Source organism: Manis javanica, chromosome 2 (assembly GCF_040802235.1).
Source record: "Manis javanica isolate MJ-LG chromosome 2, MJ_LKY, whole genome shotgun sequence".
Lineage (NCBI taxonomy): Eukaryota > Metazoa > Chordata > Mammalia > Pholidota > Manidae > Manis > Manis javanica.
In genome coordinates, this window is record NC_133157.1 from 120599533 (window position 1) to 120616549 (window position 17017).

General features: G+C 38.0%; 1 protein-coding gene across 1 annotated transcript in view; it reads left to right on the top strand.

Annotated features, from left to right (window-relative positions):
• Positions 1-17017, top strand: part of CDNF (cerebral dopamine neurotrophic factor) — a 59769-nt gene that overhangs the window by 30078 nt on the left and 12674 nt on the right. Inside the window, 3 exon segments of the mRNA XM_037001655.2 lie at positions 1110-1248; positions 12699-12761; positions 12764-12929. Coding sequence (XP_036857550.1) covers positions 1110-1248; positions 12699-12761; positions 12764-12876 — 315 coding nt within the window. The 3' untranslated portion in view covers positions 12877-12929.

Sequence of the window (17017 nt, forward strand, 5' to 3'; positions counted from 1 at the left end):
AACCTAAGACAGGCACAGTCGCAGGGGGGCCTTCAGGTGAGAATTTGGGGATCAACAGAGGTGAGGCTCAGAACCTCATCCCCCCTGCTTTGAGAGAAATCTTCTGCATCCGTGGATGTCTTGCTGCCCTTGTCTAGCCTGGATTAATACTTAGTCCATAGGCACACACCTGATCATCTGATCATCTACATATGCCCTCTTACAGCACTAAACTATGTTTTCTACCTTTATCTTGCATCTACCTACCACTTCAGCATTTTATTAAAAATAAAAATAATAACAATAATAGAGGGAGAAATGTGGGATCAACATATAAATCAAGTACAAAAATCAAACGAATATTCATATTTGACCTGATTGTTTATAGGTCATAATGTGTGATCAAAACCGAAAGTTTCTGTGATGAATGCCCTTGTACTGTTCACCATGTAAGAATTTATTCACTATGTAAGAATTCGTTCACCATGTAAGAACTTGTTCGTTATGCTTCAGAAGATTGGAGACTGACGAGAATTAGGCCTGAGATGGATTAATGATTGTACATTGAGCATTGACCCCCCATACTGAATTTTATTGTTGTTAACAACCATTTGATCAATAAATATGAGAGATGCCCTCTCAAAAAAAAAAAAGTAAAATGCTTAACCAGGTAGCTTGAAAGGTAGTATAACATGATGGAAAAGTGCATGGGCGCTAGAACCAAAATGCTAGATTTTTTTACTCAGTCTCATCTACTTGCTAGTGGGGTGGCCTTCAGTTGGCTTGGGTGTAAAATGGGGATAATAGTCACACTTACTTCATAGAACTGCTGTGAGAATTAAATAAGTTAAGATCTTTAAATCCCTGAGAGCAGCACTGGGCCCAGAGAAAACACTCTGACAGTGTCAGCTCCTGTCATTAATCTTCAGCAGCACGTGACCTGTAGGGCACTTATATTAGGATGCTCATGGGGATGGAGCCATTTGTTTTCTAGTGTCTTTGTCAACAGGGCTTAAAACTCAGAGCTGGGCCATGAAAACTAGGTTAACCTCTTTCTCACTTTTCAAAACTTTATTAACTGCTTTTTTAATTATCTGGGGCATGAAATTCTCTTCATTCTCATTCAGTAGTACTATCTAGGAGCAACGGAAGATGCAGCCAGAAAGAGCCTAAGTGAGGTCACTCACCCAATGAGTGTGCATATGCCTGCAATGAAGATTTGTGAGAAGCTCAAGAAGATGGACAGTCAGATCTGTGAGCTGAGATATGGTATAATGGAGTCAGGTGTATTTTTCCAGTATGTCCAAGGTATTGCCAATTCTCTAAACCTAGGATCATGTTTCTAACAAGTCAGCATTAGATGGAAAGGAACTCTCACTCACCAGTAGGTTGCTGGACTTCTGAATGGTAGTGCCACCTGAGCTCTATTTGGGGCAAAAGAAATGCATACTGGCACAGTCAACATTAGATAAAACTGCTTTCCCAAATAGCAAAGTTCAAACTCTTAAATTACCAAGGCAATGTTGACTATGTATGCAAAAGAAAAATGCGAAATTTAAAAGCAGCTACTCATGGCGATTTAGTTCTTGATAACCTATTAAGATAAAAGATACAACTATTCAAAGGTGATGTAAGGACTTTGAAATTTTAAATGGGACCACATCTTTCTTCCTGTATTTGCCTATCATTCTGCCAGCTTTAAATATTAGGAAATAGGTTATTCATATCAAATCAGGTTTTTTACCTGAGGAAATAGCCTCATGAAGGGTACCAAAAATAAACAGTGAGGAAAGGAAGGAGATGTCCTATTTAAAACATCATCCTTGGCCTTTTAAATTTCACAAACACAAATCTGTTCTTACATGGTGCTGAGGATTTGTATCTGGGCCAGTCTTTTGGGTAGCCGGAATAGGTATGATAAACGGCTGGGGAATTCTTACCTTAGCCTATCCTTAACATCTGAAATTCTACAGCAGAGGCATATTTTTTTTTGTTTAAATCATTGTTGTATGTTACATAAGCAGTGTGTATTGTAAACTACCTAAGTAATTAGCACCCAACTCTGAATAATTTTAGTTTTATTTTCCAAATTGCTGTGTAAATATGCCTATCACCATAGCTACATAGCTGACTTTAAATAGATTTAAAGTTGGAGGATACCAAGGACAACCTATTTCTCAATTTGCCAGGGGCAGGCCCTAACTTCCAAGGTAGTGATTATGGGGCAGGCCTCCTTTTTTTTTGGCTTCCAAATAATGAAGTAGAGGCAGGAATCCACTGAGTCCATATAAACAATATTCACAAAAGGGACAAACCTGTGCTGATTCTTTTATTTAACAAGTTTATTTTTTGTATGACCTCTATGTACAAGGGATCTTACTGCACTCTTCAGATAATAGAAAACTCAACAGGTATTGAGAAGAAACTAACACTTCTAATGTTTTGGCAATGCTGGCCACTAGAGGCCCTTGGGGAGCCATGAACTAGTGTTACTTTTGCTATCAGCCTTTCCTTGTAGTTTTAGGGTGTCACAGAGGTTTTCCCCTTTAAAATTAATGCCATATGCCAAGTTCTCTACAAAAACTCAACAGGATTACTGACATTTGCAAGAAATTATTTTTCTCCTTCAATCATTTATCTTGAATAGATCACTAGTTCTCAATTCTTCTTCCCAGCTTATTGTTGGCAGCAATGTTGAAATTGAACATGGACCTGTGAGCTGTGGGATATTAATAATTTGGGCTATAAAGGCATCTACTTTTAAAGGTATTCTCTCAAGTCAGCCATGAAATTAAGGTAAGTGTAGAGTTGGATTATGTTTTCAATTAGGAAGGTGTCATTTGTTTTTTGACATGAAAGAATGTTTTTACTAGTTCTGTTTTTTAAAAGGGTCGGGGTCACTATAAAAATTTAAGGGTTCTCTGGAGCACAGAGTATAGTTGACCCTCCAAATAGAAAGGCTTTAAAATACAACTTTCCTGTATTTTTCAACAGATTTATTGAGATAGAATAGACATAAAACATTGTGTAAACTTAACATGTACATGCTGATTTGATATGTGTGTAATGAAAAAGTATTACCACTATAGTGTTAGCTAGTACCTCCGTCATGTCACATAATTACCATTTCTTTTTGTGATGAGAACATTTAAGATCTACTCTCTTGGCAACTTTCAAATATATAATAATTAACCATAATCGTGATGCTATATATTAGATCCCCAAAACCAATTCATCTTAAAAACTAGAACTTTGTATCCTTTTGACAACATCTCCCATTTCCCCAATACCCCTAGGCCCTGGTAATCAGCATTCTACTGTTTCTATGAGTTGGGTTTTTTTTAGATTCCACATATAAGTGATGTCATACAGTATTTGTCTTTCTCTGGCTGACTTATTTTACTTAGCATAACATCCTCAAGGTCCTGCTCTGTTGTTCCAGGGGGCTGGATTTCCTTCTTTCTATATATATATATATATATCACATATTTTGAATATCTCTATATCTATATATTTATCATATCTTCTTTATCCCTTCTTCTGTTGACAGACGCTTAGGTTATTTCCATATCTTGGCTATTGTGAATAAGGCTGCAGTGAACATGGAAGGGCAGGTATCTTTTCCATATCCTGTTTTCATTTCCAGGATGTGGGTTTGCTGGGTCATATGGTAGGTCTAATTTTAACTTTTAAAGCAACTTCCATACTGTCTTCCACAGTGGCTGTAATATTGTATATTACCACCAACAGTGCATAACTTTTTCTCCATATCATCTCTAACATTGTTACCTCTTGTGTTTTTGACAGTAAGCCATTCTAAGTGGTGTGAGGTAACATCTCACTGTGGTTTTCATTTGCATTTCCTGATGATTAGTGATGTGGAGCACCTTTTCATTTCATTTGTATGTCTTATTTGGAAAAATGTCTGTTTAGTTCCTTTGCCCATTTTTAGTCAGATTGGTTGGGCTTTTTTGCTATTGAGTTGTATGAGTTCTTTATATTTTGGATATAAGCTGTCTTCATTTTGTTGATCACTTCTTCTGCTGTATAGAAGCTTTTTAGTTTGATGCTGTCCCACTTAATAATTTTTGCTTTTGTTGATTGTGCTTTTTGGATGTACATCTTAAGCTTACACAATATTTTATGTCTGTTCTGTCTCAATAAGTCTGGTAAAAAAAATAAAGGAAAGTTAGATTTCATAGCCTTTTTTATTTGGAGGGTCAACTCTGTGCTCCAGAGAACCCTTAAAATTTTTAAAAATTTTGGTATCATTCATGTACAATTACATGAGCAACATTATGATTACTAGACTCCCCCCATTATCAAGTCCCCACCACACACCCATTACAGTTGCTGTCCATCAGCATAGTAAGATGCTACAGAATCACTGGTTGTCTTCTCTTTGTTGCACTGCCCTCCCCATGCCCCACCACCCCATAAGTGCTAATTGTAATGCACCTTTTTTCCCCTTATCCGTCCCTTCCCATGCATCTCCCAACCCCTTTCCCTTTGGTAACTGTTAGTCCATTCTTGGGTTCTGTGAGTCTGCTGCTGTTTTGTGTCTTCAGTTTTCTTTTTGTTCTTACACTCCACAGATGAGTGAAATCATTTGATACCTGTGTTTCTCTGCCTGGCTTATTTCACTGAGCATAATACCCTCTAGCTCCACCCATGTTGTTGCAAATGATAGGATTTGTTTTCTTCTTATGGCTGAATAATTCCATTGTGTATATGTACCACATCTTCTTTATCCATTCATCTACTGATGGACACTTACATGGCTTTCATTTCTTGGCTATTGTAAATAGTGCTGTGATAAACATAGGGTTGCATATGTCTTTTTCAAACTGGGCTGCTGCATTCTTAGGGTAAATTCCTAGGAGTGGAATTCCTGGGTCAAATGGTATTTCTATTTGGAGTTTTTTGAGGAATCTCCATACTGCTTTTCACAATGGTTGAACTAATTTACATTCCCAACAGCAGTGTAGGAGGGGTCCCCTTTCTCCACATCCTCACCAACATTTGTTGTTCTTTGTCTTTTGGATGATGGCCATTCTAATTGGTGTGAGGTGATATTTCATTGTGATTTTAATTTGCATTTCCCTGATGATTAATGATGTGGAGCATCTTTTCATGTGCCTGTTGGCCATCTGAATTTCTTCTTTGGAGAAGCGTCTGTTCAGATCCTGCCCATTTTTTATTGGATTATTTGCTTTTTGTTTGTTGAGGTGCATGAGCTCTTTATATATTTTGGATGTCAACCCTTTATCGGATCTGTCATTTATGAATATATTCTCCATACTGTAGGATGCTTTTTTGTTCTATTGGCGGTGTCCTTTGCTGTACAGAAGCTTTTCAGCTTGATATAGTACCACTTGTTCATTTCTGCTTTTGTTTCCCTTGCCCAGGGAGTTATGTTCATGAAGAAGTTGCTCATGTTTATGTCAAAGAGATTTTTGCCTATATTTTTTTCTAAGAGTTTTATGGTTTCATGATTTACATTCAGGTCTTTGATCCATTTAGAATTTGCTTTTGTGTATGGGGTTAGGCAATGATCCAGTTTCATTCTCTTACATGTAGCTGTCCAGTTTTGCCAACACCGTCTGTTGAAAAGACTGTCATTTCCCCATTGTATGTCCATGGCTCCTTTACCATATATTAATTGACCATATATGTATGAGTTAAAATCTGGACTCTCTATTCTGTTCCACTGTTCTGTGGCTCTGTTCTTGTGCCAGTACCAAATTGTCTTGATTACTGCAGCTTTGTAGTAGAGCTTGAATTTAGGAAATGAGTACCCCCCCACCCTGTTTATTGTTCCTTCTCAGGATTGCTTTGGCTATTTGGGGTCTTTTGTGGTTCCATATGAATTTTAGAACTATTTGTTACAGTTCATTGAAGAATGCTGTTGGTACTTTGATAGGGTTTGCTTTGAATCTTAGATTGCTTTACACAGAATGGCCATTTTGACAATATTAATTCTTCCTACCCAAGAGCATGGGATGAATTTCCATTTATTAGTGTTCTCTTTAATTTCTCTTAAGAGTGTCTTGTTGTTTTCAGGGTATAGGTCTTTCACTTCCTTGGTTAGGTTTATTCTTAGGTATTTTACTCTTTTTGATGCAATTGTGAATGGAACTGTTTTCCTGATTTCTCTTCTGCTAGTTCATCATTAGTGTATAGGGATGCAACAGATTTCTGCATATTAATTTTGTATCCTGCAACTTTGCTGAATTCAGATATTAGTTCAAGTAGTTTTGGAGTGGATTCTTTAGGTTTTTTCTATGTGCAATATCATGGCATCTGCAAACAGGGGCAGTTTGACTTGTTCCTTACCAATCTGGATGCCTTTTATTCTTTATGTTGTCTGATTGCTGTGGCTAGGACCTCCAGTACTATGTTGAATAAAAGTGGGGAGAGTGGGCATCCCTGCTTTCTTCCTGATCTTAGGTGAAAAGCTTTCAGCTTCTCACTGTTAAGTATCACTGTTGGCTGTGGGTTTGTCAAATACAGCCTTTATTATGTTGAGGTACTTGCTCTCTATACCCATTTTGTTGAGAGTTCTTATCATGAATGGATATTGAATTTTGTTGAATGCTTTTTCAGCATCTATGGAGATGATCATGTGGTTTTTGTCCTTCTTTTGTTCATGTAGTGGATGATGTTGATGGATTTTAAAATGTTGTACCATCCTTGCATCCCTGGATGAATCCCACTTGATCATGATGTATGATCCTCTTGATGTATTTTTGAATTCAGTTTGCTAATATTTTGTTGAGTATTTTTGCATCTATGTTCATCAGGGATATCGGTCTGTTATTTTCTTTTGTTGGTGTCTTTGCCTGGTTTTGGTATTAGGGTGATGCTGGCCTCATAGAATGAGATTGGAAGCATTCCCTCCTCTTCTATTTTTTGGAAAACTTTAAGGAGAATGGGTACTATGAATTCTCTATATTTTTGGTAAAATTCAGTGGTGAATCCATCTGGCCTGGAGTTTTGTTCTTGGGTAGATTTTTGATTACTGATTCAATTTCATTCTTGGTCATTGGTCTGTTTAGATATTCTGTGTCTTCCTTGGTCAGTCATGGAAGGTTGTATTATTTTAGAAAGCAGTCCATTTCTTCTAGATTATCCAGCTTGTTAGCATAAAGATTTTCATAGTTTTCTCTGATAATTCCTTGTGTATCTGTGGTGTCCATCATGATTCTGATTCTGCTGATGTGTGTAGATTCTCTTTTTCTCTTAATAAGTCTGGCTAGGGGCTTATCTATTTTGTTTATTTCCTCGAAGAACAGCTCTTGGTTTCATTGTTTTTTTTCTATTGTTTTATTCTTCTCAGTTTTATTTATTTCTTCTCTATTCTTTATTATGTCACTCCTTCTGCTGACTTTGGGCCTCATTTGTTCTTCTTTTTTCAGTTTCAATAATGGTGACTTTAGACTATTCATTTGGGATTGTTCTTCCTTCTTTAAATAGGCCTGGATTGCTCTATGCTTTCCTCTTAGAACTGCCTTCACTGCATACCACAGAAGTTGGGGCTTTGTGCGGTTGTTGTCATTTGTCTCCATATATTGCTTGATCTCTATTTTAATTTGGCCATTTATCCATTGATTATTTAGGAGCATATTGTTAAGCCTCCATGTGTTTGTGATCCTTTTTGCTTTATTTGTACAATTTATTTCTAGTTTTATACCTTTGTTGTCTGAGATTTGGTTGGTACAATTCCAATCTTATTGAATTTACTGAGGCTCTTTTTGTGGCCTAGTATGTGGTCTATTCTGGAAAATGCTCCATGTGCACTTGAGAAGAATGTGTATCCTGCTGCTTTTGGGTGTAGAGTTCTGTAGATGTCTATTAGGTCCATCTGTTGTAATGTGTTGTTCAGTGCCTCTGTGTCCTTACTTATTTTCTGTCTGGTTGATCTGTCCTTTGGAGTGAGTGGTGTGTTGAAGTCTCCTAAAATGAATGCATTGCATTCTCTTTCCTAAGAAATAGAATTAAAATTCTGTTAGTATTTGTTTCACATATGTAGGTATTTCTGTGTTGGGTGCATATATATATTTATAATGGTTATATCCTCTTGTTGGACTGCCCCCTTTATTATTATGTATGTCCTTCTTTATCTCTTGTGACTTTCTTTGTTTTGAAGTCTATTTTGCCTGATACAAGTACTGCAACACCTGCTTTTTTCTCCCTATTGTTTGCATGAAATTATCTTTTTCCATCCCTTCCCTTTTATTCTGTGTATGTCTTTGGGTTTGAGGTGAGTCTCTTGTAAGCAGCATATAGATGGATCTTGCTTTTTTATCCATTCTATTACTCAGTGTCTTTTGATTGGTACCTTCAGTCCATTTACAATTTAGATTGATTATCGATAGATATGTACTTATTGCCATTGCAGGCTTTGGATTCATGGTTACCAAAGGTTCAAGGGTAACTTCTTTACTATCTAACCGTCTAACTTTAACTCACTCATTATGTTATTATAAACACAGTCTGATGATTCTTTATTTCTCTCCCTTCTTTTTCTTCTTCCTCCACTCTTTGTATGTTAGGTATTTTATTCTGTACTCTTTTTTGTTTCCCTTGATTGTTTTTGTGGGTAGCTGATTTTAATTTTTGACTTTAGTTAGTATTTGGTTGGTCTGCTTTCTTTGCTGTGATTTTATTTTCTCTGGTGACATCTATTTATACTTAGGAGTACTTCCATCCAGTGCAGTCCCTTTAACATACCCTATAGAGGGGGTTCATGGGAGGCAAATTCTCTCAACTTTTGCCTATATGGAAATTGTTTAATCCCTCCTTCAAAGTTAAATGATAGTCTTGCTTGATACAGTATTCTTTTTTTGAGGCCCTTTTATGTCATTACATTACATATATCATGCCATTCTCTTCTGGTCTGTAAGGTTTCTGTTGAGAAGTCTGATGATAGCCTGATGGGTTTTCCTTTGTAAGTGATCTTTTTTTCTCTCTCTGGCTGCCTTTAATACCCTGTCCTTGTCTTTGATCTTTGCCATTTTAATTATTATATGTCTTGGGGTTGTCCTCCTTGGGTCTCTTGTGTTAGGAGATCTGTCGGCTTCCATGGTCTGAGAGACTATTTCCTACCTCAGTTTGGGGAAGTTTTCAGGAATTATTTCTTCAGAGACACTTTCTGTCCCTTTTTCTCTCTTCTTCTTCTTCTGGTACCCTATGGTGTGAAAATTGTTCCATTTGTGTTGGTCACACAGTTAGTTCTCTTAATATTCTTTCATTCCTAAAGATCCTTTTTTCTCTCTCTGCCTCAGCTTCTCTGTATTCCTGTTCTCTGATTTCTATTCCATTAACAGTATCTTGCACCTCATCCAGTCTGCTCTTAAGTCCTTCTATGGATTGTTCATTTCTGGTATCTTCCTCTGGCCTTCATCCCTTAGCTCTTGCATATTTCTCTGCAGGTCCATCAGAGTGGTTATGACTTTCGTTTTGAATTCTTTCTCAGGAAGATTGGTTATATCTATCTCTCCAGGCCCTCTCTCTGGTGTTGTTTGAGTGATTTTGTACTGGATCAGGTTCTTTTGCCTTTTCATGGCAATAGAAGTTATCACCGGCAAGTGGCACATGTGTCAACTGGGAGAACAAAGTCCCTTCCTGCTTGCTGGTTGTCTTGCTCTTCTCCGCTGCCTGTGCTGGTTACCTGCACACCCAGAGCAGTCTTTGGGTTAATATTCTGTGCTGCAATGGGTGGGGCGGTCCTTGGGATGGCCTTAGGGCACTGCAGGAGGTCACAGGTACACAGCATGTGTTCTCCTGTGAGAACGGCGCCCTTTGTGTCTTCCAGACTTTGCACCAACTTCCTCTGTCTGTAATGGGCAGCTGCGTGCTGGCAGCAGCCTCTGGGACTGGCCCAGTTAGGTGCATGCTGGGAGAAGACTCTGTATGATTGCTGTGAGTGGGACTACTCCGCAGCTGCTCTACAGCAATGGTGGGTCAGCTGGTTTACTTGCAGTGCTGGTGGGGAAGAGTGAACAGCAGGCTGCATATCGCTGTGAGGGGCTTCAGAACTGCGTTGTTACCCAGGGGGTGAGGGTGTCTGAAGTTCCTTAAGATTCCCAGCCTGCTGGGCTGAGTGTGCCAGGACGGTTTTGTCCACCTGTTAAGTCCTTGTCCCTTTAAGACTTTTAAACTGCCCACTTTTCTTTTGTGTCAGGGAAGCCGGCTGTGGGGACCTGCTCACAGTCTCCATCTTTGATTTTTCTTTTCCGTTTCTCTAATATCTGGTACACCATACAATGTGTGTCTGTGCTCCCAGTGCAGATTACTAGGGCTTGTTATTTAGCAGTCCTGTGCTTCCACTCCCTCCCCAGCCTGATTCTTTTGCTCCCGCCAGCAAGCTGGGGTGGAGGAAGTGCTCAGGTCCCACCAGGTCACAGCTTTGTATCTTACCCTTTTCATGAGATGCTGAGTTCTCGCAGATGTAGATATAGCCTGGCTGTTGTACTGTATCTTCTGGTCTCTCTTTTAGGAATAGTTGTCTTTGCTGCACTTTCAAAGTATATGTGGTTTTGGGAGGAGATTTCCACTGCCCTACTCATGCTGCCATCTTGAGTGCCTCCATGAGGAGAACCCTTAAATTTTTATAGTGACCCCCACCCTTTTAAAAAACAGAACTATTACAAACATTCTTTCATGTCAAAAAACAAATGACACCTTCCTAATTGAAAACAGAATCCAAGTCTACACTTACCTTAATTTCATGGTTGACTTGAATGCTGAGATAATTTGGATGTTGTCATCCAAAAAGTTGTTGCTAAGGCCAGTGTCAAGGAGCTTCCCCCTTTGTTTTCTTCTATGAGTTTTATGATTCCAGGTCTTACATTTAACTTATTAATCCATTGCAAGTTAATTTTTGTGAGTGATGTGAAATATGGGTCCAGTTTCATTCTTCTGTAGGTGGTTATCCAGTTTTCCAAACATCATTTATTGAAGAGACTGTTGTTGCTCCACTGAGTATTCTTGGCTTCTTTGTCACATACTACTTGACTGTATCTGCTAGCATTTATTTTTGGGCTCTTGATTCTGTTCCATTGGTCTATGTGCCAGTACTACACTGTTTTGGTTACTATAGCTTTGTAGTGTAGTTTGAAACAAGGAAGTGTGATGCCTTCAGCTTTTCTGTTCTTGTTCAAAATTTTTTTTGGCTATCCAGGGTCTTTTGTGGCATCATACAAATTAGGATTGTTTTTCTATTTTTGTGAAACATGCAATTGGAATTTTGATAGGTATTACACTGAATCTGTAGATGGCTTTGGATGGTATGAACATTTTAGCAACATTAATTCTTTTGATTTATGAGCATGGAATATCTTTTCATTTGTGTCTTCTTCAATTTCTTTCAACAGAGTCTTACAGTTTCAGTGTGCATATCCTTCTCCTTCTTGGTTAAATTTTTCCTAAGTAAAAAACCCAACTTTCAAATATGAGTTCACTTATGAAAAATTTTGATAAATCATTTGACAACTATGTTAGATTGTTAAAAGGTTTTTTAAGGGTTTTTTTCTGTTATGCAGGGGGGAAAGGAAAGGATTCTTTAAAAGAAATCAAGCTGAAAAAGTTCTGGGCTGCTACTAACCATTTAAGTAAGCTTAAATGTTGTACCCATGTTCTAGTACACTCCTGGTCATGGGGGAGGGAGAAGGAGATTTACCTTTGAAAGAGAAAATTTGCCTTTTTCTCATAGGGAAATTGTAATCATAGTTATGTTGTAGGTAATCTTTGTTTTTCTTCTTCTATCTTTGGGCTTGGCAATGGAGGAGTAGCTGAGTTCTTGCACTCTGCAGATAATCTGTAAGTAGGGAAAGTGTAGTCTTCCTAAAGGGATTTGGTGATGGTGACAAGTATTACTGGCAAGAATGTTAGGAACCAGATTGGCTGACACCAAAGCACTAGCATTATAGAAGTGGGCAAACCCCAAAGGACTGTAAATGAATGCTGAGGTAATTTAGTAAACCCCGTAGGGGTGAGGGGATCATGTGAGTTTAAGCAGAGATTCAAGACAATTAAGGATCCATGAGAATGCTAATTTTATTTATGTGTTTCTGTTTCTTTAATTTGTATTTAAAAACTCAATAGTACTTTGTAATAGGTATGCACATCTGTTTTACTGCAGACATATCTTTGTATACCAAATCAAACATACCTTTCAAGTTCATTACAATCTATGGTTTTCAGTTGGCCACACACAAGGCTATCCCAAGCCATTGTCTTTTTTTTTTTTTTGGTATCATTAATCTACAATTACACGAGGAACATTAAATTTACTAGACTCCCCCCTTCACCAAGTCCCCCCCAAACAAACCCCATTACAGTCACTGTCCATCAGCTTATCGTCTTTTATTGATCATTATCTTTTACCTTAGAAGTTGCAACTACGATGTGGTGCAGTTTTAGTAACGATGATGCTCAAAAACTATGGAGTGGTGGCAAATACTACAAAGCTACACAGCTCCTGTTTTGAAGCAGTTCCATAGAAAGAAAGTCAGATAAAACACAAATTACCCCAGTGGCTTTGCATATAAGACCTTTTCTTTAGATCTATCTTGATTTCCGTAGAAATTGGAACTGTTCTCCACTTTGGATCATAGGGTAGTCGGCAACAAGATAAATAACACCATTTGCCTTTCTAAGTGTTTCATAGTTGTTTTTGCTTTTTAAAAATTGTGCTTTTCCTTCTTGCCATTTAGAAAAGAAACTGGACTTGAAATTATTGGACCTGTTGAAGATGAGGGTGGCTGAGCTGAAACAGATACGTACAGCTGGGAAGAGGAGTGCAGGGCCTGTCTGGAGAAAACTGACTATGTGAATCTGACCAAAGAACTGGCACCCAAGTATGCAGTGACACACTCCACGACAGAACTCTGACCCCCGGAGGCCAGTGCCTGGTTCCTTGTAATTAGAGACGAGATGCTTCTAGGGTATGGACGTGTTGGTTAAGCATGACAGGGAGTTACACTGTGCATGGTCTCATACTTTTTGCTTTGATATTATACCTCAGAATTGGTTACTTGGGTTTGTAAGTAAAACTGCTAATATTAATGGTGTCTTAACATTTGCAGTGTACCAAAACCTGACAGTGCCTTTCTCATAATTTTCTTGTAAGGCTATATAGATCATCATTGCCTACCTCCTAAAATTGGGAAAAGTGAACTACTGAAAAATTGATGTAGTAAATTGATTTTAAGAAGGGAAGAGAATACTTAGAGGCCCCTCTATGTGCATTTAATTTTTAATTAAATAGATTGGTTTAGGGCAAAAGAAACAATGCTTAGCTTATCTAAATCCCAACTTCAAGCTGAAATAACCTGGTATAATCAAAAGTTCTTTAAAAAGTAAACTTTGTATTTTCACTGCAAATCCCTCGGCATTCTAGCTTTCTTTGGTATCAGAAATGGAGGGCAAGAGGCACTACTTAAATGAGTGTTTCCCATGTGAAGAAAACCTATTTAAAACTTATTTAAATTGACTTAAAGAAAATAGATCAAGAATCCACACAAGTATAGCCAACATTAGCAAACTGTGTCAACATTCACACTATTACTGAGCCAAGCTCAAGGTTTTGTGTGTGCCTTCCTGCCACACATTAGACAAGTTTTTGACAGAATACAGTATATTAAGAGCATCTACAGTCAACATGAAGCTTTATGTTCTTAATGCTATTTTATCAACTTTAAATTGTAAAATCATTTTTGGCCATATAAGAATAAGAAACCCACTGTAGAAGTGGCTGCCTCTGTGTTGCAGACAGAGAAGTGGGGAACGCCTACAGAGCAGCTCAAGGGAGCTTTTTGGGGTGGCAGGAATGTCCTTTATCTTGATTGGGGTGGTGGTTACATGGTGAATAGGACTGTCAAACTCATCCAGTAGTAGTATAGTTATGATCTGGGCATTTTTTTTGTATGCAAATTATATCAATAGTACTGCTATATATTATTTTAAAACTAAGATGCATTGATTCAAAATATCTTGTTCATAGGCAGAGAAAAACAAACACCATATGATTTCACTTATTTGTGGAATATAAAAACAAATCAACACAGAAGGAACAAAGCAACATTAAACTCATAGACACGGAGAAACAACTAGTGGTTACCCAAGGGGAGGGGAGCGGGCTGGGGCAAGGGAGGGGGAAGATGAGGGGGACTGTTGAGCCACCGTGATGTACATTTGATTATAATAAAAAAGATTCTTGTTCATTTAAGGAATTGCATATACTGGCTGGAACCTCTTTTGGGTAGTGGAGGACAAATTTCCCACACTGAAAGTATACATTGAAAGCATAATTTTCATTTTTAAGTGCTGTACTAGTAAACAAATTTTCACTTGGGCAGTTGGGATAACTGAACTTGTCAGGGAATTACTAGTTAGTACTTTAAAGGTGAGAATAAAGACATTTTGGTGTAATACATGCCCAAAAGGGTTCCTGTTACTGGATTTTGGCAGCTTGATCGTCATGTGTAAACACCCCACCTTATTATTAATTATGTATTTTAAAAGTCCAAATTTAGGCATTTTTACTTTTTGTATCATTTACTTATTTAGGTGCATTTTGAACCTATTGAGAAACTTGTCATTGAAAATAGTATGTTTGATGGCTGATCTCAAAATCAGGTCATATTTCTGTGTCACTTTTTTCAGATATAAATCTAATAGCACAGCACAATGGGTGATTTAAACCTATGATGTTTAGTCTGGATTTCAAAGGGCATTTACTCTAAATCAGTGCTACTCAAACTTTTCAAACTGTGCATACATATCCCTCAGGGATCTCATTAAAATGTGGATTCTGATCCAGTACGTCTGGGAGGGGCGGGAGCCTGCATTCTACCAAGCCCCAGAGTGATGTCCATTCTGTTCTGCTAGGGACCATACACTAAGTAGTAAGGGCCTGAGTCATCCTCAGGTTGCTCAAGGATCCTGTGGTTGGTTTATTTTTTCTTTCTGCCAGTCTCAATCGATTAGGTTTTTGATAGAGTGGAATATAATACTAATATCCAAACATAAAAAAGCAAACATACAAGAGCTGACTCTCTCATGTAGAAGAAGTCTAGAGGTAGCCAGTCCAGAGTAAATATGGCAGTTCCACCAAGTCCTTAGGGACTCAGCTCTTTTTGCTTCAGATACAATTGATGGGTTCTATTCTTAACCCACAGTGCAAGCTGGCTGCTGGAATTCCTTGTTCCAGAAGGGAGAAGTCATGAAAAGACCTGCCAACAAGCTGAGCCAGACTCTTTAAGCCTTTCCCTTCCCCTCCCCTCAACCTCCAACCCAACCCCTGCTCCCAAGTTCCATGTCCCACTCCATGAGGCTTTTATGTCATTGACTAAGTTTAATCACATGCCAAACCTTTGCTGCAGGGAAGACTAGGAAATAACATCTTTTGATTGACCTCACTGCTGCCCAAATAAAATCAGAATTTTTTTAATGAGGAAGAAGGGAGAAACAATCTGTGGTGACAAGCCATCTCTGCCACACAGCATACATTTTTCCTTCCCATGAAACTTAGTTGTAATTCCTGGCTATTATACCCTAAATAACTCATCTCCCCCCTTGCTAAATGTAGGTCCTGTCTTTCCTTTCCTTCTTTTTTGGTTTGACAAGAAGTGGCTACTGTTTTCCTATTTTCTCTTTTTTTTAAATGGCTTCCTCTCTCACTTTGTGCATGTGTTTGCATTTTTTAAAATATGTTTTTACCCCAAATCCATAATAAACACACAAGGTTTAGAAGTCATTCTGTCAAGTGACAGAAGTCGGGCTCAAAGTTTTCATTTAAACGGTGGTGGTCTGGGGCCAACACTATTCCTGATCTACTCTTGATTTAAAAAATTCCAAGCATGAGAGTTCTTAACATACATGGGAGACTAGATACAATGTTTAAATCGCAATCTAAAAGTTGTAGTTATGTATTTGACTATAGATATCTGTAATCCACATTTTACCAAAGAGTGTTAAATTTAGAACAAATTAGCTTGGCATATAGGACAGGAAAATATTTGATGATTAGATCACTAAAAGCCAGGAGAGCATTTTGTGATCTAGTGGGTTTGAGCAGCTCTGGGTGAGAATCTTTTTGAAGTCAGTGGCTGAATTTTGATCTTCAAAATCTCATCTAGAACAAATGATTATCAGATGCCCATTCTTTTACAGTGTGTTTGAGATAAAACAATTCCACCAAAACAAATAGAAAAAGGGGTAGTATGTATTCTTAAGTTTTTTGTTTGTTTTTGTTCACTGACAAAAATGTTGAGAATTTGGGATTGTGCAAGCACACCTAGTGCTGAATTTCTAAAGCTCATCAGGATTTAAGTTAAAATTTTAATGTGTAAGACTGATAAATTAAAGATTTAAATATGATGGTTGTCAAAGGTTGGGTTGTTAGTTATCAGCCAAGTGGATCTGTTTTTAAGGCAGTATTTAAAGCTTCTCAGGTGATGTCCCCAGGAAGCTGTCTTAGGTACTCTGCATGCAATTCTGACCACTCCCGCCAAGCTGTGCTAATTTCTCAGTGTGGGAAGCTTAGCCTGTGCAACTGGGCTCTTCCTAAATTTGGTGGTTGACCTTGCAAGTTGACGTACGTGGTCTGGCAAGTGGTGCATTTTCTGTGAATGTGTACCTGCTTATTAAGATCCTGTGGGTTAGCTTATACTATGTAAGAGAATGGATTAACCCACATTTTGAACAAGAAAAAGGCATACATAAAGATATACAGCACAGGTCCACATCCATTATAAAATAGTTGGAGCTAGGTATTCTTGGAAATCACAATTTTTCAGATATGGTGTACATAAGAAATATTTCAAAACCCCCTAGGAGCTTGGGGCAGCATCCTGTAATGCCCTCCTATAAATCCAGAACAGGTTTTGTTTGTCAAATGAGTTACAAAAAAGAACTTTTGTGTTCATAACTTTTTGGATTTCTGAATCTTGGATAAGAGATAGTGGCACTGTAATTCTGTGGTGACTCCAGTCTAGGTGTTATCAATCATTAATTAAGACTTTGGGCCTTG